Source organism: Cheilinus undulatus, linkage group 7 (genome assembly GCF_018320785.1).
Source record: "Cheilinus undulatus linkage group 7, ASM1832078v1, whole genome shotgun sequence".
Lineage (NCBI taxonomy): Eukaryota > Metazoa > Chordata > Actinopteri > Labriformes > Labridae > Cheilinus > Cheilinus undulatus.
In genome coordinates this window covers 25,458,925-25,484,814 of record NC_054871.1, presented here as the reverse complement: position 1 = coordinate 25,484,814, position 25,890 = coordinate 25,458,925, and the positions used below count along the sequence as shown (strand labels likewise).

General features: G+C 37.4%; 1 protein-coding gene across 3 annotated transcripts in view; it reads left to right on the top strand.

The window, feature by feature from the left end:
- Positions 1-25,890, top strand: part of pex5la (peroxisomal biogenesis factor 5-like a) — a 135,358-nt gene that overhangs the window by 58,082 nt on the left and 51,386 nt on the right. For 2 of the 3 annotated variants that reach the window (XM_041792274.1, XM_041792273.1), the window contains exons 2-3: positions 3,683-3,787; positions 22,665-22,776. In XM_041792274.1, the coding sequence (XP_041648208.1) occupies positions 3,683-3,787; positions 22,665-22,776 (217 nt within the window). The remainder of the gene's footprint in view (positions 1-3,682; positions 3,788-22,664; positions 22,777-25,890) is intronic. The other variant, XM_041792275.1, reaches the window with a different exon arrangement.

The window sequence follows — 25,890 nt, the reverse complement described above, 5'->3', positions numbered from 1 at the left end:
TGCCACTGGTGCAACCAAAACCATCCAAGAATTAAAAGTGGAATGACGGCCACTACCCACAGTTTGAGGAAATAATGTCAAAGTGAAAGTCAAGTGGCTAAAAAATAGCTGTTGAATTTCTATTGTATTAGCCTAACATCCTGGCTTGATGGCCCCACTTTCACCTTCTCGCACAATGCCGTTGAAGCCTCCTCCCTACTGGCTGTAGGTGTTGTGCTGCTCCACATCCTCCTCCTGTCAGTCTCCGAGCGCCCCATTCGCCGGATAATCTCGATCAGGAAAGATATAAACTCCATGGGCATGCTGTCAGTTCTGGTGTGAGTGTAGGCTTTGTTTTGCTGCTAGTGATGGAGCACCAGGCCACTGCGTTTGAACGCACCACCCCATGGTACCTCAGTAGGTTGAATTCAGTCTCCTGTTGTACAGGCAGTGTTCTGTTGCAGTTACTGGCCGTTAATGTTAGCTTTTAAGCTGGGACTGATGTCTTCTTTTTACCTTTTTTGGGTTTTTCTTGGTGGAAATTTCCCGTTCTTTCTCTCAAAGGTGTCCTGGACCATCCATCTTCATTGTTTTCACAGGTTTCAACAAATGTTGTCAACTTCATTGTAAAATAACTCTACAAGTCCAAGATATAACTTAAGAGTGCATCTTTCTTGCAGCCAACTGCTCTGGTTGCCCGGGAAAAAAAAAAAAGAAATTAAATCAAATTAAATTAAATTAAATTAAATTAAATTGAAATTAAAAATAACATTTATTTGAGAAGGTCATTTCTGTAAATGTGTTTTCACTATTGAGTGTAAATGAAAAAAAATCAACAATAAATCCCAGTGAATAAAAACTGAATACTACCACAAAACCTGATGTTACGCTTCCATAAGAGCAATGCATCAACTCTCAGCAAAGTCATATTTTTGCATCATCTGTGCAAAATTAAACTTTATAAAATAATACTATGATTTAGAATGTACCACATTTTAAAGATGCCTTTTCTTAAACACACATTATGTCAATTGTGCCAACAGTGAGCTCTTAACCTAAATACTTACAAAGAGCCTGGCACACTGCTCAGCTCTGCCCACCTACACCTACTGCCTCTGACTTTTTATTAAACTCTGAAATCTGTTAAAAACTGCACTCCACGTGAGTTTGCTGTGCTAGTTACAATAAACTTGCAGTGTTAACCAAAAAGGCAGCTTTAACAGCTTTTCCCCCTCATTGAGAAAACAGTGGTTTACTGTTACACCTTATGGAGAGCAGTTTTTGTAAACCGTATAACTTAACAAGTTATAACATAGATTTTACTCTATAATCCTCAATAAGTTTGTAAAACTCAAAATAGTAGAGGCATCAAATAACCTACAATTCTTTACTCAGTGAAAAAACAGTGTTTGTTTAGTAGCAGGTACTGAGCCATTTGAAGTTAAATCAACTCAATTTTACTTGTACATTTATGTCAGGTTAACTTTATTTTTTAAGTTTAACTACGCTGTTTAAACTTTAACACACTGCCATTTTCCCTATTTTTTTTCACATACCTTATCTTAATCATTCAAGGCAAGCCAACTTAAGTGATTACAAGTGACAGGAACTGACAGGTGCACACTTACCCAGGAAGTCCTCCTCCTCCTGAGTAAGCAACTTCACTCATAGTGCAAAAGTGTCTAATGCCCAAAGGCATTCTACACTGTATGAAAAAATTAGTTGAGCTTACTTAAAAAATTATGGAAAGTCGTTGCCTCAAAAATAACAAGTAAACTACACTTGACTTTTGTGAGTTTAAAAAACTTGTTTGTTAGTAGTGTGCAGTACTAGTTCTACTTGAACTATTTAAGTATTCACTACTAGTTTAAAATCAATTATTTTAAGTTCTCACAACTGAGATTCAAATGTTAATTTAAGTTTGCAGGACTTAGCCTAAATCATCTACTTAGAGTGTGCAATACTTAACATTTTCAGTGCATTGTAAACACTGATAAGTTTATAAATTCAAAACATCTTAGATAACTGATTACCTTAGAACATCAGCTAGTACTCTCTGTAAAAGTCTTGTAAGTTATCATTTCACCTAAGGTGGACTATCTTGTGCCACCATTTGCAAAAATGGCTGTTGGCAACCCACTTCATTAGTGACAGTGTGCCATACAACTTTCACTGATGCTGATAACAGTGGCAGCACCTCCTATGGATGGGACATCTTTAATTGAGACAGTAACTTAACTCGTGGTACATTTTATTTATTCATCTTATTTCACCTTTTTTTAACCAGGAGAAAACCTCATTGAGATTAAAAATCTCTTTTTCAAAAGTGTCCTGGCAAAGATAGCTGCAGCAAACAGTGCATAAAGGTTTAGTGCCCAAAGGCATTCTGGGAAAACTGCAGATTTGCCATAACTCAAATAATATGAGTTATAACAAAAAATACTTAAATTGTTTGAGCAGTGTTCACTTAAAAATGAAATAAGTTCTATCAGCTCATAAAAATTGAGTTCAAATCGCTGTTTTGGATTTTGAAGTTAACACAACTTAATTATACCCCCTTTTTACTTAATTTTTTTAAACTAAGTAAACTTAAGTAAATTGAGCCCTTTTGCTGTTATGGCCAAGAAGTACAATTAACTTGGTTATAATAAGTATTTAGAAAGGTTAAGAAGAACTGAGTAATTTCAACTCAATGTTTATGAGTAAAATGGATGTTGCTTTTTACAGTGTAGGAATACTCTGCAGAGTAAGGGATGATGTCAAATAATTTTATTTCAATAGCAATATTGAACAATATGAAATGTCTAGTGGGGTAATCTGATGGCACTTTAGTTGAAGTGAATCACTGGCATGTTTTAAATGTGAGTGCTTTTATACTTGCATGAATGAAACAAATAAAACACTCTTCAAAGAAAGGACTTTTACACTTTTTCTCTCAAAACTTTGGTCTGTTTTGGGAGGTTGAACACATGAGCTGCACACTGACAGCACTAGCACATTCTGCAATTTACTGACACTCATTATCATCACATCTATTATTTTTTTGTTTGCCAATGAAGATGAAGAATAACCAGACATAAGTAATTTGCCATTAATGAGTAGGTTTACCATTGCAATCTATAAAGACAGGCATAATGCGGGTAAAAAAAATACTGATTTCTGACAATAATGAAGCTTTAACTACATTATACTCTGCTTAATTCACACAGTCGCAGCATTATAACATCAAAGAACTGTACTATTTGCAGTCTAATTTGGTGTGCTCTTGGATCACTACATTTTTGGATAATTTGCGGAACCCTGAAAAATCATTTTAGGCAGTAGCAAAACAACGTTAACTGTTATTTTAAAAAATGGAGCAGCAGTGCACATGAACATTCATACCTCTCACATGGTACATACGTGCTGGTAAATAGTTGGGTTGGTTTAATGAACTCTGTTTGATTTCTGTCAATTTCTGATTCTGTGGACAACCATGCTCATCACCGTCTGCCCTCTACATTGTGCAGTAACCCTGTTTTCATTGCCATAGTCTTGTGGAAATGTCTTTTAGTCGATGTTGTGTTACTGTAAAAGACCCCACACAGTATTCCCATCATCACAAGGTAAAGTCTTTTCTGTAAGGTGCCCTGTGACGGGGCCAAAAAGCACTGAGTTTTCCAAACTTTCCTGACACAAGTCATTGTTGATCTCACTGTTGTAGGGGAAAGACTCTAGGGCTGCAGATAAGACTGTTGCCATGGTCCTGAAGGAGATACCCAGTAAGGCGTCATCAGAAGGGAAGCCCCTCCTCACAGTGACTACCAAGGTGGGCAGAACCATTTCAGAAACTCCCCCTGCCCTCCCCCCCAACCGCCTCCAAGTGGATCGTCCTTCTGTGTTGGTCATACTGAACAACAGCAAAGCTTTGAGTGTCCTTCAATCGACCTCTACTGTCTACTAACTCATTACTTAAGCTTTTAACTGTTGTTTCTAACAACAAAGCAACAAATATTTCATTTCCAGCTGCTCTATGGGGTATAAAACCCTTTACTACATCACATCATTTACACAGACACTGAGTAGTGATCTTATGATCCATAGAGGCAGCCTCAAATTGCTGCTATTACACACATATCTTATTATCTTTTAAAATTAGCCTCAGACAGATTCACAGTGATCCCATACCCGTAACTCATTGTGCACTTTTATGTGCGAGGAAGAGATTAACCAAAGGGCCACACAAATTTCCTATAACCTTCCTAATCAGGTCAAAAAAACTTCCCCATGAACTTTTTTACACCTCATAAGCAGCTAATCCTCTACACAAACAGTGTGTGAATGCATTTTCTAAATGCACACAGCATGGCATTGAGCTATTGATTGAGCTCTCTGTGTACAAAAAACACTGTAGCAAATTAGTGTTTACCCGCTGCTGAGCTTTTCACTTTGCTTTTTAACTGTTACAGTATTATAGGCTGGAGCTGCCGCTCCACATGCCAATATGAGTTTTCTTGCTCTTTGCTTGATTGCTTTTGTGCAGTTTGTGTGTGCTGCTGTATATCTGTGTTTTCATTAACCTGTAGCATGCTTCAGACTTGTTTGATTTTGTAATAGACTGTCTGGTTTGATAAGCTGTCATACAAACAAAATAATGCTGCCACTCAAGTGGAAGGATTTAATTAAGATTCTGCATTTCTGTTGACAGACAGAAGCTGCTAAGCTTTAACCAACAAGAGATGACATGTATTTCTAAAAATACATCATTTGATATCTGTAATTTGAGTCACTAAATATAAGGTAATAAAAGAAGCTGAGTTATACCCGTTACACAGAGTGTATGAGGAGAAATGGTTTTCTTCAGAAGCATGTACACAATCAATCGTTCTCCCTCGACAGAGTCACAGGAATCAATGCGCTGAGCTTGTTTGTAACACAAACTAAGTGCAAATATCAATATTGACAGGATATGAGTGTCAATGACCATTTGCCCAGGAAAAATCAGGTTAACGGGGATGTATTTAAGTTTACCTATATAAAATAATGGTGAAAAAGCATGATAGCCTTCTGAGGCAGTGATAATAATGATGCTTGCATGGAGAGACTGAAGTCTTAATCTTCAGGAGCCTACAAAAAAACTCTAAGACCTCTTTCAGCTGAACATCTATTCATATGTAGTAGTGCTGACTATTGCAGGATTAAAATCTTAACATTCAAGTTCAAAGCATTAACGTTCAACTTTTGGCCGAGTTACTGCCTCCTACAGGTTGAAACCTGGCCACTACAATTGTTTTTTTCTGTTGGCTGATCTGGTAACAGGTGACATACATGATGCCAGCTTTTACAACACAGGATTCATCAGAGACTGCCCACTTTGTCACAACAGTTAACTTCAGGAGCAGGCGATAGCCTCTTAGCACTCTAGGATTGTGGGTAGTGTGGTTCTTTTTCAAAAGTTCATAAATAAACTTTTTTTTTTTTTTTTTTTAATGAAGTCGATAATGGATCTGCTTGTGTCCTCTACAGAAGTGGTTCTCAACCTGCTTTTATTAGAGCCCCCATACTTGTATTCAATAGAAGACAACCCTCCCATGACCCACATGAGAGAAAATACGACACATTCTGGGAAAAAAAAATCTGCCTAAATTTAAAATGTTTCATAAATTAAAAAAAAGAAAAGAAGTTTCCATATGTTTTGATTACAAAGAGAACTTTGTATAAACTATAAGATGAGCCTTTCATCATGATTTATGTTAAATCTAGTTTTAACAGTTTTAAAGTGGACAAAGCCCACTCACCCCCAAGATCTCTGATGCCCCCCTAGGGGGTCCTTGTTGGAAACAAATGCTCTACAGGCTGGGAACTAGCGGTGAAAGTACAGTAGTCTTTTCATTACTTAAACGCTTTCAGAATACTACAATAGGAGCCAGTGTAATCAAGCTAATTTTGTCGCTAACACTGGTTTGTCTCGTGTAGTTAGGCAATGCTATTAGCTGACACTTTTAGGTGTAACTCCTCTATAAATATATTCTATACATCTACAATGTAGCGATAATCCCAGCATATATTTCCCAGTGTGGTATGATGGGAAGGGGAAAGTAGTCAAATCATTCGATGGATATCTCTGAGGACGTACAACAACTCATGTTTCTATATGGCCAATTGTTAAATCTTGAGCAACCAAAGGCATCTTACCAAACAACAAAAAGCTTTGTAAATAAACAGGACACAAATAGCTCAAGTAAGCAACTGTACAAGATAAAAATAAGGTATGTTTGGACATGAACTGCTACTGTAATTATTGGATTAAATGCAATAGTTTAGTTCCTTGACCAAACGTGATCATTTAAATAATCAATTTTTTTTCATAAATTCATAATGTAGACTAAATCTAATGTTCAAGATAGATATAAAGTAATGGCTCTTTGGCACGGATCAATAGGCTGGACAGAGCTTTATCATTCACAGACAGAGTTCAGGCGCAATAAAACAGCACAGAAGATATCTTTGTGAAAGACAAAACACAGCAAATAAACCAGTAATGTCTTGGAACATTAAAATCTTGGAGATTCTCACTGCTAAGACTTGCTTATGTTGTGTACTAAACTAGCGCTTCATATGCAAGCACACACACACACACACCAGAGTAAGCAGCAGCTGCAAGTCAACTTTGTTCTTCCAAAAGCAGCTGGTGAATATTTTATGCCTCAACAGAGTCAAGAAAAGATCCAAAATAAAGCAGATTAGGTTGTTTGTTTTTCTTATGTAAAGAAATTCATGTTGATCCTTTCACATTTTCAAGTTCAGTAGCCACTGCTCACTTACATGTAGCTCACATGACTATTCCTAAAACCCATTTCCATGTTATTAAACCAAGCTCATGCCTGCTGTGCTCTGCAGAGACTGAGGCTGAGGCTGTAGCCGGAGAGGCATCACATCCCAGCTTGATGTCACGTAGCAGTGACAGAGGCTAACTGACAGGCTGTGTCCCTCACGCCTCATGTCGAGTCAAGTCAAGTCTATTTGTAAAGCCAAATATCACATATGATGTCTCACTGGGCTGCAAGAGTCAGGGGTCTTAGCCCAGCAAAGCCCTCTGAGAAGATGAGAAACTCTGGAGAGAAAGACAAGCAAAGTGGGGACTGGCAGCACAAAACAATATCCCAAATACACCAAAATGTTTCATATTTAATCTGCATGAAAACACTGACAACACGTTAAGATGTTACCATATGTCTGTATACTGGCTGACATTTTACTTTACTACTGAGACTACAATAGATCATCCAATCAAATAATCCTTTTCAGCAACTGAGACTGAGACTGGATATTAAGAAAATGTAAAGAATTACAATTTTCTTCCACAAATATTACATATTTCTAACCTAGTGGTTCCTAATGCTTTTTTCTTGGCGATCGCTCCTTGCTCAATGTCTCTCATTTTAAAAGATAAAATCCCAACAAAATAGACCAAAGCACACTTTATCTTACCAATAGATCATTGTATAAACTAATGTGTCTTCTTCTTTACATGTTTTAACATGAGCAAATCTAGTTATGACAGTGAGCAGGCAGAACCTGGCACCCCAGGCAGGAAACCAGCATCTGATCACACAAGTGAACCCTGATAAACTGTTATGAAGTTATGTATCAGAATGGGCACTTAAGCACTTCCAGTTCTATCACCTAGAAGTTAAAGGGATTTTTGAACTGGTTTTCAGGTAGATCCCCTAAATAATGTCTGTGACAAGCTTTAGAGATTTAGGGGTTTATTCTACAAAATAAAATACATCTGAAAGTGCTCCATGTTTAAATTCTGAAGCTTCTCAGAAGGTGACTGCTGACAAGAACATGTGAACTCTCTATTAGTCTAATCAACGTGTGCATGCTGAAACTAATCTGCCACAAAACTCAATATATTTTAAACCATGATCAAAGTCTTTTATAAGAGAGATAAAAGTTTAAAATAAATATTGAAAGCTTGGTGGTGGAGTAAAGTCAGTCAGCTGGGTTTGTAGCATTTTGAGTTCAAAAATTATTAAAAGTATTTAGTGTTTAATTCTGGGGATTATCTTGATGAACAAAACAGGCACAATTTAAAAAAAAAACAAGAAAAAACACATCTTTGGAGAAGGGACAGGCTGCAGACTATACATTTTTGCAGACCGTTCATCTGAGATGCCACCTCTTTCAAAACAGAAATACACACTAAACTTTCAAAATAAAGTTGTATTGAAGTTCAATTTAGAGTTGAGGTGACAGAATAGGTTAAAAGTTAAAAGTTACGCAACTTCCAGGATGGCCTCCAAAAATATGTCCTCTCTGCAGAGGTCTATTATTTTAATTTAATGCCAACCTGCCTTTATTCTGGTCCTATCAAAGCTAAAGCCTGGCACACTACATGATAAAAATTAGATTTTCAGTGTGATTCCCCCATTCTGATCACAGTTAGCAATGGCAGAATTACCAGATGGTTGTAATGGTTACCTTAAAACAGTTCCTGTGGTGTGAGGTGTGTTGAAAGTGATCTTTCCCTGTCTGATCTGTTTGGAAGATGATTGTAGCTGTTTGACTGGAGATCTTAAGTACTAAACACATTTAATATTTATGATCAGAAATTCTGTTGTGTTAGGTAAACACAATGGCCAATCAGGGAGCAAGCTGACTGAAGGAGGAAGTACACCAAACACAGCCATGGCAGCAGTAGTGAATGTAAAATAGAAAGCTAGAAGGCCACCAGAAATGGAAAATTAACTTGTTGATTTGTGGGATGTTTATACAATGTGTAATGTAAAACATACCACAATCTAAAACAATAACAAGAAGGGGGAGCTGGATGGAAATTGTAGCAGGTGGGTAGCTTACAGCTAGCCACATTAGCTTTATACTCTAGTGTTGGCTACACAAGGTTTTGAAATTGGAGATTGTTTTTTTTTTTTTTTGGTGAATTAGTCTGTTGCTGTGTGGTGTTGATGCATTGGTCATCTTGTTGCAGGCCACACACTATAAGAGCAAAATGGTTAAATCTGTCTGTATATGGTCCAATGTGTGGGGTCTCTCATTAAAAAAAGGTTAAGATTATGAAGATCTTCCAGCGTGTGCCAGGCTTAAGTAACACGTAATTAATTCATAGCTTAAAATAGTCTCAAAAACACCCTTTTTCCTTGTTGAGCAAGGTTTGAGTTGACCTTCAGTGCACAGACTCAGACATTTGACTAGTTTTTAAGATAAAAAAAACTTCAGTAGAGAGTAAAGGAAATCAGGCTGAGTACCACAAAGGGAGAATGGAAATAAGAAAGTGAAGTTAAGAGTATTGTATCGCTTTGTTGGCTTTATTCATGTCATGAAGTTTGCTGAATAATAGAAAATAGAATTTTCTGGCCTTCTGCTTAAATAACTTGTAGAAGAAGCCTGGAAAAAAGTCATAGCTGTACTTTTCTATGAAATCATTACTAATATTGGAGCCTAAGGATAAATCATGCAAAGACACTTGTGATGACTCATAACCACAGAACAATGCGAACAGCATGAAGGCCTGTGGGAGTGCATGGAACTGATCAAAGCCACCTGCAGAAATATTGCTCTGAGTACACAACCTGATCCTTTAGACAATATTTATTTATGTTAAAACCAAGAAAACTCAGCCATTGAAAGTGCATATGAAGGGAAAATGCTATTAAGTTTCTGATCACAACATAATCCAGAAGTAAGCTACTTCAGCTGAAAGTTTTTGTCTGTAATTATTTTTTAGGACAACCATCAGCCCCCAGGTTTCATCTAACAAGAGTACGTCTTTGATAATTCCACCTTTTCTTTAATGTGGTGTTTTCCATCCTCTCCTCCTCCTGTCCTCACCTCAGCCTCCCCGCCTTCAAAGCTCTGACAAGTTTAACTGCTACACCGCTCCCTTAACAACATCTGAGAGTTCTCTGAGTCGAGCCCAAGCGGCACAATTAGCTCAAGTTTTCCATTACATAATTTTCTATATTTTTCCTTAAAGCACTTGTAAACAAAGTGCCAAAGTACTTTGCTAAGGAGAAGAGCAAAAAGGTATAACAAGAGAGGAGCAAAGAAGGGAAAAACGACAGGGAAAACTTGTAGAAAGAGTAATGAGCGAGCGGCTCAGGAGGGAAGCGATAATTGGCGTTTGCATGCTACCTGCTTCCAAAGTGCCTGATGCATCTCCCCAGATGAAGGCAGGAGATCCTCTGTCCCCATTTCTGCATGATTAAAAGAGGAAAGTGCAGAGGTCTCATCTTTTCTAAAATCATTATTTAAAATTGGCCCCAATGGTAATCACAGGAGGCACTTTGAACAACACAGACAACAATCATGCTGCGTACAGAGAAGATAATGCGCTTTTGTTCGGTAGTAAAAGGCAAGTTGTGATGCATCCACAGCCTTGGTTGTTAACGTTATCACTCAACTTTTAGGTGTGCTCATGTGCACAAAAACAGTCAGGAAATGAGATTTTGGCTGATGAAGCTAAGCTCAAAAACAAGCCTGATATCCTCTTCTACAACTAGATGAATGATTTCATCTAGCTACTGAGCTACTGTTGCAAAGTAGCCAAAAGTAAAGTTACAGTCATATTAATCGATTGTTCAACAGTCAATGTGCATCATTTTAAATAAAGACAATGCAAAGAACAATGCGAACAGTATGAAGGCCTTCTCTACTTTGATCAGGATGGTCCAGTGTGTCCTATGCTGAAGGAGATAATAAAGGAAGCAATGAGGCTCCTTTACTTGGAGAATTCAAACAGCCCTTATCATGGCTGACACTCAGATTCTTCCAGGTCATTTCCCCTAATTAGGAACCTTCCTAACCAAAATGGACTATTCAAACAGATCCTCAGTGTTGTCACCCAGTCAGGCTGCAAACGTGTTTATTTCTGCTGTAAAAAAGGCATTCTAATATTTTCTATAATGGGGAAACCTTGGTTTTTTGCATCCATCCTCAAGTGGACCCCTTTGGAACAGCACTGCTTAGCACTTCTGCATTGGCTTCAGCTTTTTTCCACAACAGAAGCTGGCATTAGGAAATTAGACTGTAATGTCATATAATTTATATGTATCTAATTACAATCTGCTCTAAGAACTGACATCAAATGAAACATTAATGTCTTATCAAAACGGATCATTACACCATCTAACCACAGAAGTCCACCTTATGTTGAGGTCATCAGTATGTCAGTGCTGACTGTTCCTTAGTTGTCAAGATTTTTTTAACCCACAACCAAATAATCCAGTGACAGACGGAAGTATGGCTGCAAAAACTAATTGATAAAATCAATAAACATTGATTATATAACAAATATGATTATGGATATATTGTTTCACGTGATTATTATGTCACTTACCATGGCATGGAGTGGTTTAAATGACAGACAATTGAGTGAGGTGTTGAATAGCACTTGGTGAGTTCAGACTGTGTTGTATGAATAAACTTTACTTTCATTTATTCCATGTTACACAAAAAGATTTAAATATTAACAGAAAATATGAGGAGAAATGCTCATCAGTTACCATTTTTTCATGATGGAAACAAGACACTGGTAAGCTAAAAATAGATCTGATAATAAAAACTCTGACAGAGCCAAAGTTTTGTTTAGATTAGACAAGATAAAAATGTAATCATGTGTTGATGTGTGTATGTGTTTGTGTGCATTAATGTGTGTGTCAGTGAATGAGAACAACACAGATATTGAGCTGATGTGACAATAGGCTTTAGTAAGCTAATGATAGCCTGACTAATCAGTGACGAGGTCTGTATAGTATCATAGTATCAATAATCTTCAAAGGCCATGGCTTCCCTTCATAAAGATGTATTAAATACCTATCATGTATGCTAGTGGAAGTTAATTTCACATTATCTTAATAGCTAAGGGGTATTCAAACAACTACCTGTTTGCCTGTGTTGTGGTTTATATAAAGTAGGGATGTATCAATTTTTGTATTCATCACAGTAAATGTCAACAAAACAAATACATCTTAATGTGGGGGGGTGGGTTGTCTCTGGAGCCAAGCTAAACTGGGGGCCCATGGAGGTCAGGAAAATTTTGGTCCATTGTACAGTGAAACCATTTTTTCATTTAACCTGAATAACTACTCCTATCAAAGCAACAAAAATGGAATTTTATTTGTTTATCCTGCAGTATAATGTAGCCTTTTTTCAAAATGTAAACCCCTTTTCTTAAAACAGATAAATCTTTTGTTTGTAATTTTTACAGTGTGGATTTGGAACATTTGGAAAGTAATGTCAGACTTCACTGCTTAACCATGATGTGTACAAACAACAGGATGTCAAAGAATAAAGTAGAAGAAACTGAAATAACTTAGAGGAAAATATAATCAATAACTGCAAAAAAAGAGGGTAAAAAAGGTGAAATTGATAAATTGTGTTAAAAGTGGCATAAACTGGCAAAAAAAAACTGTGAAGAATGGTTAAAAAATGGCAAAAAAAAAAAAAGGGTACAAAACGTGTGTTAAAATCAGTCAAAAGAAACACAAATGGGTTAAGAAATGCAAAAATGGGTCAAAATGGGCGGGGAAATGGTGAGAAGCAATCAAAAGTGATTAAAATGTAAAAGGTGTCTAAAACAGGCAAAACGTGGCAAAAATTGGTGAAAAGCGGCATCAATTGGTTACAGAGGCAAAAACTGGAAAAATGGGTCAAAATGCCCAAAAAAAGTGGAAAAAATGGTGGCATACATACTGGAAGAAGTTTAAAAGTTGCAAAAAAGTAGGTGAAAAATGTCAAAAAATAAGTTAAAAGAGGCAATATTGGGTCGAATGTGAAAAAAACGGGTGGAAACAGTGGTGAAAAAAGCCTAAAAGTAGCTAAAATGGGTTCAGGGTGTCAACAAAGGGACAGTGTCAAAAACTGGTTAAAAGAGGCACCAGTGAGTAATTTTGACTCAACTTTCAACTCAGAGTTGGGTTACTGTCAGCCAAGATGCTAGCACCAATGCTAATGATCCAACACACATGCATAATATCAATAAAGCACAATTAGGGAGGGTTTTTAAGGGGCCAAACTGACTTTATGGAACAATAAGTTGGCTTTTTCTTTGATGAAATGACCCCATACCTGAAACCAAGACTCAAACCGAACCATGACCCCTGTTAACAGTGAAACCCCTGATGTAAAGGGATGAAACTTTTTAAGTATTTTTTTCTAATCCAACTCAAAAGTTTATCAAAATATTGTATCGGCTGAAAAATTGATTATCAAAATAATTGTTGGTTCCAGGCAGTGCTACACTGAAGGACTAACTGAAGTACCTCCCCATAAATTGCCTGGGATGCATTTCTGTGCTGGTAAATTAAAGGTGTTATAGATTTTATTACTGTCATCAAGTCATTTAAGAGTCAAATTGTTTGCAATCTCTCAACTAAGGTTCTTGTTTCACAACTTAAAACTGTCTTGTAATTTCCAAGAAAATGAAAGACTGCCAACTTTCAGCTGTAAATATGACTCAGCAGGGATGTAAGCCAAGATTGTGTTAACATCTGTCTATAACTTCAAGACTGTTTTATGAATATATCTGTGACTCAGAGATGGTGGTTTTCAGCAAATACCCAGCATTCAGCTCCTCAGACAATCCTGACCTTCAATCAGCAAAAACATCAAAAACAGTTATACTGCAGGGACAGCACCAACCTGCACTCACAGGACATTTTTATTGCTAGGAGAAAATATATATTTTTATAAAAGCAGAGAGCCCCAAGGTCATCTTTTGTGCAGGGAATTTTTACACAGACTTTGGGGGATTTATCCAAGCACCTCTGATAAATGCTAGCACACACAAACTCACTCAGTGACCCCCAATAGATGCTGTAAATCACTAAAAACTTGTTCACTGACAGATGTTTCTACTCAGATGCTGTGAAAATGTGCATTTATGAATTTTATTTACATTTTTTAAAAGCTTTTCTCCATTCCTAAGGGCTTCTGCATCCTCTGAGCTTTAAAGAGTACACTGAATTCATACAGCTATGCTCCACTTTATGCTGAATGAAGGAAACGGCAGAGGAGCTGCAACAGAAAATGTTTTTCATACAAAATCCTACTGCAAAACACACAAAAAAAGAAAAAAAAGCAAAGCAAATATAATAACCTTATAAAAAGTAGTGTCAGTATTTTTACTTAGCTATTCTAGTGCTTTAAAGATTATGAAAGATTGGATTCAACGCTGTAGATCTGAGAGCTCAAGGTAAAAAAGAAGTACATAAAGTTTTCTAAACTGCTGAGATTCATGCTGAGCGAGCTTCTCATTGCAATGTGATACAACATAAAAAATCACATTTCAAAACATTGCCTCAAATAAGATAAAAAGGCTAAGCCATATTTGTACAGCTGCCATGCATTCACATTCAGCATGCAACCTATCAGATAACATGACAATCAGATGTTGTGTAATGTTAGCTGCCCTCAGGTCATGTAGTGTCAATTTAGTGGTGACTGGAAGGTTAGCCAGAGAGAAAGTCCAAGAAGGGGAGACAAAAATCAGTCTTAGGTACAACTTATTTGAAATATTATAATATTATGACATATAACAGCATTTAAGCAACTTGGGATTATTTTCTGATTCAGGAGAGATGCTGTTACTCACTAATCTTGCAAAGCAGATGGATACACCCGTTTCCTTGTTTTTCACTGGTGAATCCATCTTGCAAAGCTCCTATCTGAACCGTTTGGGCCCGGTTAGAAAGTGACAGGATCAATCAGCGACGCGGGGCAGTACTTTCAGGCCTTGAAGAGTCATGAAGTAAACAAGCGGCAGCAAGAGGCCGGTGCAATTATGGTGGAAGAGCTTAGCATGGATGCTGCTAAAGCACCAGTTTTATCAGAACTTGACGACATTTCTTCATTAAAAGAAGAACAAATAACAGCAGTGAGTTGTTTCCTTTTCAAGAACGACAAAAGTCCAGTACTCACATGTCTATAGTCGCCATGTTTCACGTTATTCCTCGGTAACTGCACACATGCAGCTTGATAGCGGCTACGTCACGTATTTTGTTGCTCTGATTGGCCCGTAGAGATGTGACAGGCAGAACGTGCATCCAATTACACTCCGAGCTTTTTCAAAGCCTTTGCACCTTTTCCCAAAAATTTCCTATTAAAGGACGTGTTAGTTACTCACACACGTTCTATGTAAAAGATATTAGTCAGAAGAAATAAATGATGTATAACAAACTTGTTTGTTCATCATCCTTCTGGTCTGGAACTACATTCACGGCATCAATCAGCCATAGTCTTAATACGCTCATTTAATAAAGGTGACATATCATGGTCTAAATGAAGGTGGCATGGTCTAAAGGAAACATCTTTGCAGTTCTTTGGTCAAAACATGATATGGATCAAGCACAAGAGGAGGTTTTTGATCCTGTATAAACCACTTTTAAACAGCCTTTCTCATAACGCTTACTTTTGGTGTGTGTCTCTTTAAATGCAAAAGAGCTCTATCTCTCCCCACTTATGGGGTGTGCTGACACAATGGGTGCTCCCATAGCTGTGGGTGGAGTTACCAGGTGAGGCACAGGAATTACTAAAATGACACTTTGTGATGTCACAAGTGTAGATTCCTCATGGACCATCAGATTTCTTGTTTTCAGAGGACCGTTTCTTCCAATTTACTTCACATTTTGTGCTTCAGTCAATACTCCAGACACTGAAAAATATGAGCAAAATACTGAAAAAATGTAGTTTTATATCCCCTTTAAATCACCAGTAAGCACTTACATGTATAAAAAGTATTTTCTCACTTGGATGTTAGTGATTTTATAAATCGATCCTGATCAATATAATTTGGCTTTATGGTAAATAAACAAATAAACCTCTTTAATGTCAAGGTAAAAACACACCTCTACAAAGTAATTTCAAATAGATAAAAACATGCAAGGAAAAATTGGTGACTGCTGCAATATTTCCCCCCTTTAAGTTAGTATTTTAGTCTCAATCAGTCTAGCACATCTGGACACTGCAATATTACTCTTTTACTCAGCTGCCTTGAAGCATCCCAACAGCATGATGCTGCCACCATCACGCTTCACAGAGGGGATGGTGTGTTTGTGGTGATGTGCAGTGTTTGGTGTCCGCTAAACACAGCACCTTGTCTCATTTTGGTCCCATCAGACCAGATAACTTTCCTCTACTTGACCATGGAGTCTCCCACATGCCTTTTAGTAAATTATAGTCCAGGTTTAATATCAGTTTTCTTTAACAGTGGCTTTCTCTTTGCCACCTGTCCATAAATCTTTGACTGGTGATGAACCCAGCCAACAGTTGTTGTGTGCAGAGTCTCTCCCATCTCAGCTGCTGAAGCTTGTATCTCCTTCAGAGTAGTCATAGGTGTCTCGGTGCTCTCTCTCTCTCTCTCACTAGTCTCCTTCTTGCACTCTCAGTTTGTGGGGAGACAGCCTGATCCAGGCAGATTTACACATGTGCCATATTCCCTCCATTTCTTGATGATGGAGTCAACTGAACTTAGTGGGATGTTCAGTGCTTTGGATTTTTTTTAATCCATCTCTGGACTTACACTTTTTAATAAACTTTTTTCCAAATTGCTTGGAGTGTTCTTTTGTCTTTGTGGTGTAATGGTAGCCAGGAATACTGATTAACCAGTGATTGGACCTTCCAGCCACAATCACTTGAGACACATCCTCTGTGTTCAGGTGATCCCAATTTCACTAATTGTGAGACTACTAGCACAAATTGGCCTGACCTCTGCTGAATTAGGTCAGTCACTTTGAAGAGGGTAAATATTTATGCAAACACTTATTTTACCTCACATATTTTTGTTTAATTGCCATTACTTTGTAGAAATTGGTTTTTATTTTGACATTAAAGAGGATTTTTTTATTGTATTAATTCATCAAATATATGTTAATAAAATGATAAAGCCAAGGGACGTATCTCTAAAATAATTTCCCAGTCTTATGTGAAGTCTAAATAACTTTTTTTTTTGCTGCCAACTTTGCTTTAAGTTCTAGAATTATACAGAAGTACAATATCACACCTGTCTGACATTAGACTAAAAAGAACATAATTAACTTATTATGATGAAGTTGTTAATATGGCAGGATAGGTGGATGGATGCTGCTGGTGTTTGTTGACCATCTGCTCTGCCTGTAAGGAGAGGTTTGGTTCCATTAGTTTAGAAAGTTTTATATATGTTTAAGGCGATGTTTTAATCAGGTTGTGGTTTAGCTAAATACCGTTAAAAAAATCCTCAAATAAACAAAAGACATCATTGCAAATCATTCATTTCTTCCATTAAAAACAAAAAGCTGAATAGTTGGTATTCAGAGATGAGGCAAGGCTTCTTCCTCTCTCACAACATTAACACTCATAAAGAAGTAAATGGATCCTCAGCCTACACTTCAACTCAATTACACTTCCCCTGAAGAAGCAGAGTGTAAATTACAGGATATATTCGACCTTTAAAAACAAGTCTACCTCTGTGTGATTTGTCGCGGGCATCGAAAAACATGGTGAGGATGCATGAATGGCTGGGCAGGCAGCAGCAGAGGATGAAATCAGGTTACTTCACACTGTGAGAATTCACGTGAACTGAAGCTTTATTCTGAACCAGAACAGCACAAACCCTAATTACCTGCTGGATCAGCATCCTCCACAGCAGCAAAAACTCACACAACAAAATAATGACCCCCTTTCTCTCAACATAATTTATGTGCTTTCTCAGTTGTTCTGTTCATGTAAAGTTTGGGTCTCTTTTATGTGTTTTATAACCATATCCACTGTCTCACTGTCTTCAGCAGATTATATTTATTTTGCTTTTAATCACTCTCAGCTGGCAGGAAGAAAGACGTTTACTTTGAATTCATTTTGGTACATAATCATTTGGATATTCAAACTTTTTTTATTTGCTTTTATCAATCATTGCAATAGATTTCAATAAAATAATGAAGATGTGAGCTGACAGTATGTGCTCAGTTCTTCACCTCAGTGCTGCATGTGGATGATCCCAGATTTCTTGGAGAAACTTCTCAACATCTAAACAAGTAAGAATGCCCTTGAGGTGTTTGGTGTATCATCGCTATTGTGTAAATCAAGATGTCCTCATAAACATAAAGGCTTTACAACAAGGGGAAAACCACTGGGGATATTCAAGAACTGAAGGACCAGATTAGACTCCCTCAGAAAACAAATAAAACATCTCCCAAAGTCTGAAATGAGATTCTTTGAACAGATGACACCAAGATAAACTCAAATGATGGAAGGAGAAAAGTAGGGAGAAGAAAAGAAACAGCTCACGAACTGTCAAATATGGTGAGGCAGTGTTAAGGGATGGGAATGTATGGCTGCAAATGGAACGGGCTCACTGGTGTTCATCAATGATGTGAATGCTGATGGAAGAACCGAGGTGAATTCTTAAATGTGCAGAGCTGTACTCTCCACTCACATTCAGCCAAAAGCTGGAATACTGATAGGACAGTGCTTTACAGTGCTGATGGATAAAGACCCAAAACAAACTGAAAGAATTTCTAAAGGCAAAGAAATGGAATATTCTTCAAAGGCAGAGTCAATCACCTGACCTCAAGCATGCTTTTTATTTACAAAGGACAAAACTTAAAGACCCACAAATGAGCAGCAACTGAAGGCCTGGCAAAGCATCTCCAGAGAGGAAACTCAGAATAGAGTGGTCCATGGGCTCCAGACTTTAGGCGGTCAATGACTGTACAGGATTTTCATACAAGTATTAAAACTGTGCTTATATTTTGATAGTTAATTTCTCCAAATACTTTCAAACCCCTGATAACTGAGGTGCTCTAATTTAAATGGCTAAATGGTAAATGCCATATTTTTGTGAAACCTCTTAAATTATAGTGGAAAGTCTAAACTTCAGTCACATCTGGATGGTTTATATTACAAGTCCATTGTGGTGGTAAATGATAAAAACAGTCTCCATCCAGATACCTATGGACATAACTGTAAATATGATTGAACCAAATTTTACATTTACCTCAAATGAAAAATAGCAGTCTCTGTTGCCTTATTCGACTAAGGCTTTAGGGGTGTTTTTTTGGGTAACAGCTTTTAATCCTCCACAACATTTTTAATCTATGAATTTTTCTTTTTCCATTCTTTTAAATAATGTGTTTTAATCTTGGACTGGTTTCAGAAGATTGCTATTGAAAATTATGGATTATACATAGTATAGTATATATAGTATAAAATAGAGAGTATATCGTAATGGGTCATCATATTTTAGCATTTTTGAATGGGTGAAGGCCAAAACATCTCCGTCAACAATGTTTAGAAAAAGATGATCAATGTTTAATCTCTCCAAGCTTAATTTATTAATAATGTGTCATGGCAATTCTTGTAATTGGTCTCTCTATGACAATAAATACACCAAGTTTGTACTTTTTCATACATTGCCATTGAGTAAGGACTGAGGAAAACAAATATTTGATATTTTCCGTTTCTATTGTTTCATCACACAAAGAAGTGAAATCTGTTGGATAACCAAACAATGGCAGTGTAATGCAAAGCACACTGATAAATACAATGGAGTTAAGATAACTACACATTTGTAATTGTAGGGTCCACATGATGCTTCAGGCATGCTATGAATTCAGCACCCATCACATTGGCTGTTGTGCTGTCCATGTTTGCCTGGTAATTAATCTTTTAGTGCCTTCATTAAATTCTTCTCCTGAGCTTGGCCTGCAGAGCAACAATAGCAAATGTCATGTTTGCTTGCTGCCAGCATTTTATACACACTGTGCAGGCTTACATTAATGGTGGTGGCTCACCCTTACTGTGGGCCAAAAATGGGTTTCACCTCCAAATTATGAATCACTGGTTGGCAAATTGTGGCCAGCTGCAGCTGGAGTGTCCAGGCTTCAGGGTGCTGGTCATAAATTGGATGTAACCTATTCTGCAGATGCACTGGCAAGCATACAAATTGGTGTATCACAGGCGAGAGGATTAGCATTTTCATGATTGGGAAGGCGAGATAAGCTGTAATTGTTTAGCAATTATTGTTTGGTTCAAATCCATCAGGTTTGTCTCAGTCAAGATCATCTCTGTGATTTTATATGCAGACTCATTCTGGTATCATGCACTGCATTAATGTGGTCATTTTAAGAAATTAACTGATTTGCTCAATACAATTGTGAGATAAACAGGAGGCTCAGTTTCATTAACATAAGTACCCTAGTTTTAAGTTTTAACTTGTGATAGATGTATTTTGAAGGTCAGAGTTGCTAGTAAAACCTTTGAGCTTTATTGGATCTGTTAGAAACATTCGTCCTGACAAATAAAATACAGACTCAGAGTATATTAATGCACATTTATCACCCCATTTTATATTAATGTTGTACAATTTATTTTTTTTCTAACCAGGAAAACCTCATTAAGAAGAAGAATTTTATATACAAGAGTGTTCAGGTCAGGACAGACAGGAGCACAATATCTAAGTTACTGGCATAAAATAAAGCCAAATCCACGTCACAGAGCAGCAAGTCAAAACCTGATGCATCTTCCTCTGATGCCTTTAATCTGCTTTTAAAAAAGATTAACAAAGACCAGCTTCCCAAGTTGGTAATTTTCCTGCAGCAGATTCCAGTCTGCAGAGGGAGCATACCTCAAACTTTTTTACCCATTTTAAGATGGATTTAGGGACAGATAGCTAAAGTAAGTCTGGTGACTGAGTCACAGAGCAAAGATGGTAGCTTCCAGCCCTCTCACATGAATAACAAGAGTGACGATAGCAGGTCTGGTATAGCCTTATAGATAAGGATGGAGTGGCCAATGAGGGACAGTCAATGTAATCAAAGTATGATGAGTTAGAGCCTTAAGGTTTGTTATGAACCTCAGAGCCCAATTGTACACAGTTCCCAAAGATTTAAAGCTTTAAGAAGAAGCTTACACATAAAAAACATCACTGTGATCAGTCAGAGTCATAAACATAAGCGGCAGCAACAAGTTTTTTTTCTCTGCTACAAAAGATAACATGACTTGTTTCAGAAATAAAACCCGATCACAGCTTTAACCTTCTTTACAGATTGCTCAGCATGAAGTATAAGAGACAGCAAATTTATAAGACAGTACAGACTCAATCACATCTTTTTTTAGATACTTTTTTGAAGATTTTAAAAATAGAGACAGAAACAGGCAACTGAACAATAACAAACATGATTCATGGAGAAGCAAAATGTTACCAAATCTGCCTGTAAATACCCTCAGCCCACACACCCCTGCATGTCCCCCATGTCAAGCATACATAAATACAAACAATCACAGTCAGTCACAAAATCCTGAGATGTGATGGAAGGTAGATTCAGTGGCTTTTTCTCTGAGTTAGTAAACATCAACAGCTTTGTCTTATCGAGATTCAGAATCTATTTTTTGATGTAGAGCATCCTGTACAGTAGCTGAGGCTGTGTGTAAGCTACAGCGAGCTTGATGCTGTGAAGGAGCAGAGCAATAAATAACAGCATCATCTGCATATAAATAAAAACTTGCATTGAGACAGTTATTACCAATACCGTTGAAATAAAGTGTAAATACCTGCAGTCCCTGTGGCATTTCATTTTTCTTTTCAAGACATCTTGAGGTAGAACATGTCAGTCTGCACACCCTACAATCTGTTTGATAACCAACTGTAAAAACCGAGATGGATTTTTCCAACAAACCAATACTGTGCAACTACTCTTTCAAAAGGACGTGGTTAACAGTATTGAAGGTCTTAAACAAGTCAATAAAAGAGCTGCAGAGGTCCTTATTGTACAAGGACCCAAAATTTTTAATGAATAATTTTCAAACAGCTGTGGTTGTACAGTGTTGTGTTTTGTTTTGTTTTCATTAAACCTTGTACTTTGAATTAAAAGGCCAGGGGCATATGTGCAATTTTCACAAGCACATTTACAATCACGTGCAACACATCAACATTGCAGCATTTCAGCACTAGAACTTTAGCATCTGTATTATGCACTTTAACAGTGATGGTCACTTTATTCCTGTCAGTCTTAAACATAGCTAACTTCTGTATTATTACATGTAGGTCTTTATATACTGATGTACTGTTTTAATGTTTGGTCTCTCTGTTTGTCTGGTTTTAATCGTATTTTTTATTTTTCATTATGTACCTGTTTGACGTACACTTCAATATGTATGGCATCAAACTGCCAGGACTATAGATGGAAATGGGCCTATGGCTACAATCTGGACATGTCCATGTTCATTAATGTGCATGATCCCCTATAATAAATAAATACATATACAGATATTCAGATAATACATTGTTTAAAAAATGTAAGTCAGTTATTCACAAGAGACTCCAGAGTCTGAGACAGAAGGTTTGAAATTGTCCTAAAATATGCGTCATAACCATCAAGGCCAGCCTGTGTCCTTGAATCTAAAACTCAGACGGCTCTGTGCCCCTCTGTGGCAGTAACTGGTCTAAATCTGAATAACTGAAGGAACAGTTACCTGATGTGCAGGACAAACAGGGGGTCTGCATTTAACAGTGTCAGATAAGAGCAGTAAAATGTTAATTAAATAAATCAAGTATTTTATGTATCAGTATTTGGACAATGGTGTCATCATGTCAACTTATCCATGACCAAAGAACTAAAACCCACTTCTTTTTGCCATTATAAGAACTTTAGTAGACATTACAATTGCATCTTGGACTGACTGAATGTTTTTTCCTCTGTTTGCCTTTCCAGCTGGTGAGTGAGCAACAAGAGAGTAGACCCCTCCTTAGCCCCTCCATCGACGATTTCCTCTGCGAGACAAAGTGTGATGGGCTCTCTCGCCCAGTGACTTCCAACACAGCTGGTACAGACCCATCTTTTTTGTCTGTAAAATTGTGTCTGTTTCACTTGTCGCAAGCAAAACTGAAAAAAAAATTGTTTTTGTAGGATGGCCTTTACCCACAGAGGTAACATCAGCTGAACATAATGGAAAACAAATAACTACAGCATAAAGGAGTACAAGTTTGAGTGCAAACAATATTTCCATGCTGCCAGCAAAATGTCTTCTTTGTGGGATCTGTTGCTTGTTTGGGTCCCTTTTTCAGAGGGTGTGCACTGTAGAAACGAATATGAGGGCCCAGATTAAAATAGTTAAGTAACAAGTTTTACAACCTCTTTGAATTAAGGGGCCTAACTTAATACTTAATGTTTCAGAATTGCCAAGACAGGATAAATGTGGTGTTATTTCATTGTTTATGTGAAAAAAAACGACGGAAAGAGATGGATTTCTGGTTTTGTCTTCTTCTGCATCTTCTTTACTGCTCTTTGTCTGGGAGGACAGCACCATAAACATAAAAATGCTTGACGTTATCCAGACAGTTCGGTTCCTTTGACCAAGTGCAATGTGAAAGCAAACCAAAGCACATGAAAGTGCAACAATGGTACAATAGGACATATGCATACCCCACAACAGTGGTCACCAAAGTGGGGGTAATGAAATACCTTCCAAAAAACAGACTTTATTTTTCTAAATGAGTTCAAATTAAAATAAAACCACAGTTATTGAGATTTATGTTGAAATGAAAGTCATATAAAAACAATCTTTAAAACATGAATTTGTGTATGGTGTGTTGTGCAACATAATGTGCTCAAACTACCTCTAGAGACAGGGCGGGTCTTCAGTCTCTAGCATTGTTATTTTTGGTGTTGTGAGCTGAAAAGTTTGGGAACCCCAAGCTTCCCTTCCTTACAGTTAATAACCTAAAAATAAATTTGGTCAAAGTAGGAGCTGAAAGCTTTGATTCAAACAAATGCCAGATGCCTTCTTGGCTTCCACATGGATGGGGGGCTGATCACTGAGCTGTAACATCCTTTGAACAACTATTTGCAGGAGCAGATTGCACAGCTGACATGTGTCATCTTCATACTGTCTGCTGACCACACTGATTCAACCGGGCACGGTGAGGGGGAGCATAATGGGAAATGCTCAGAATCTGTCTCCATGTCTTTTGCTGCTTCCCTAACTTAGATGCTGACTGAGTGATAATGATTCTCTACATTTTCCAAAAAGCTCAAATCTGGTTTAAAAATGCCTTCTAGATTTAAAACTATATATAGGAAGGCATGTTCAAAAGACAATGTTTAGATAAATTGGTGTTGAGAGGTTTCAGGCATGGTTGATAATCAATCTGTTTTCACAGTGATAGACCTCCAAAGACCTTTGCACTGAAATCACACTTAACTAGACTTAAAGGGATACTTTAACATTTTGGCAAATTTGCTCATTGCCATAATTTCTATAGTCTTAGTAAAAGGTTCGTTACCTTTAGTTGTCCGTGCAAACTATTTTTAGATCGGTACTGCCGAGTTCAGAGCTGCTGTGCCAACTCAATGGAGACAGACGGTATTTTTGGCTTTCCCTCATCAAACTCATCAAATACACAATCCAACAACTCCAAAACGCTCTCATAGACAAGTTGACCTGCACATTTACCAAGCTATGAAATAATTACATATAATTATGTAACATTACGACACATGAAGCAAATACTCGGAACTACTTTCCGCCCAGTAAACCACTGGGCGGAGTGACACAGTGCAGCAGCCATGTCTGGAGTGTAGTTCTGGCTTTGCATTTAGTTTAAAACATCTCCGTTCTATGATTATTTCATAGCGTGGTGAATGTGCAGGTCACAACTTGTCCACGAGAGCGTTTTGGAGTTGTTGGATTGTGTATTTGATGAGTTTGATGAGGGAAAGCCAAAAATACCATCTGTCTCCAAAATGTTAAAGTATCCTTTAACAACCAATGGAAATCAATAAAGAATGATAATTACCAGCTTAAGTATGCTGATCCACATGGGACCTACGTCATGGTGTGCTCTTTCTTGTTAGTGGTTTAACTTCCAACTGAAATTAAGATGTAAGACTAATTAAGCACCTTGGCGGATTTTAAAAAATTCATCTTAAAATCGTTGTCTTGGGAAGCAAGGACTTGGGAAAACACGCAAGAATAGACAGCTGTTAAGATTTTAAATTTAAGTAAGAAAATTAGAGCAAGTCAAAAGAACTTCATCAGCAGAAGGAAACCCTTTGGGAAGAAATATAACTGAGATAACACTTCTAAAAAGCACTATGTCCTTCTCACTGGGATTAGGATATCCATCACCAGTCAGTCTCCAAAGCTCATTTATTCAAGAACAGCCTCTGATCAGCCTTCTACTGCTGATCAGCCCTTCTCCTCAATCCTTGCACTGAAACATCTTTTGTCAGCACTTTGCTCTGACATGCTGGCTTCATGACCACAGGAATTTCCTCAACAGTCAACGGTTCTCACCACAGAGCTCACAACACTTGAATACTTGAGATTTGATTATTTATTCAACGTTTTTAATATGACTGAACAGAAATTGCTCCTGAACACGTTAACATGGTTCTCTACCAACATCTTTGACTTATGTTCCTCAAAAACACTGAACCATTTAAGCAAATCTTTCTCTTTGAACAAACACTGCAAAGGAAAGCACGTTTTTTGCCAAGTATCAGCAGTGGTCAGTCATGGCTAATCATTAGAGTAAGAAATACATCATTAGCTATAAAAATTATTCAGTGAGATTAAAGCTGCCAAGGCAATTTCATAAGAAGCATTTCTGTACAATTGTTTGAATTCTCTTTAAATCCTGACAGCAAACAGACAAAAAGAGAGATAAAAACCCAGAGATCATACTGCTGTAGGCCTGTAAAAATCCACCGATCATCTGACTGCGAGGATGAGATCAATTGCAGACTTGAACTCGGGCATGGGGTGATGGGCTCACTGAGTAAAATAGTGTGGCGTTCCCAGTATCTGATGTTGTCGGTGAAAGTCAAGAGTCTTTTAGCTCTGGGTCATCCTGGTCATATGATAGTGAGGCCTGTATGTTGACTGATGGCCAGAGGTGGCGGCTGGGCTCCTTTGTTAAAACTTCTCTTCTGCCCA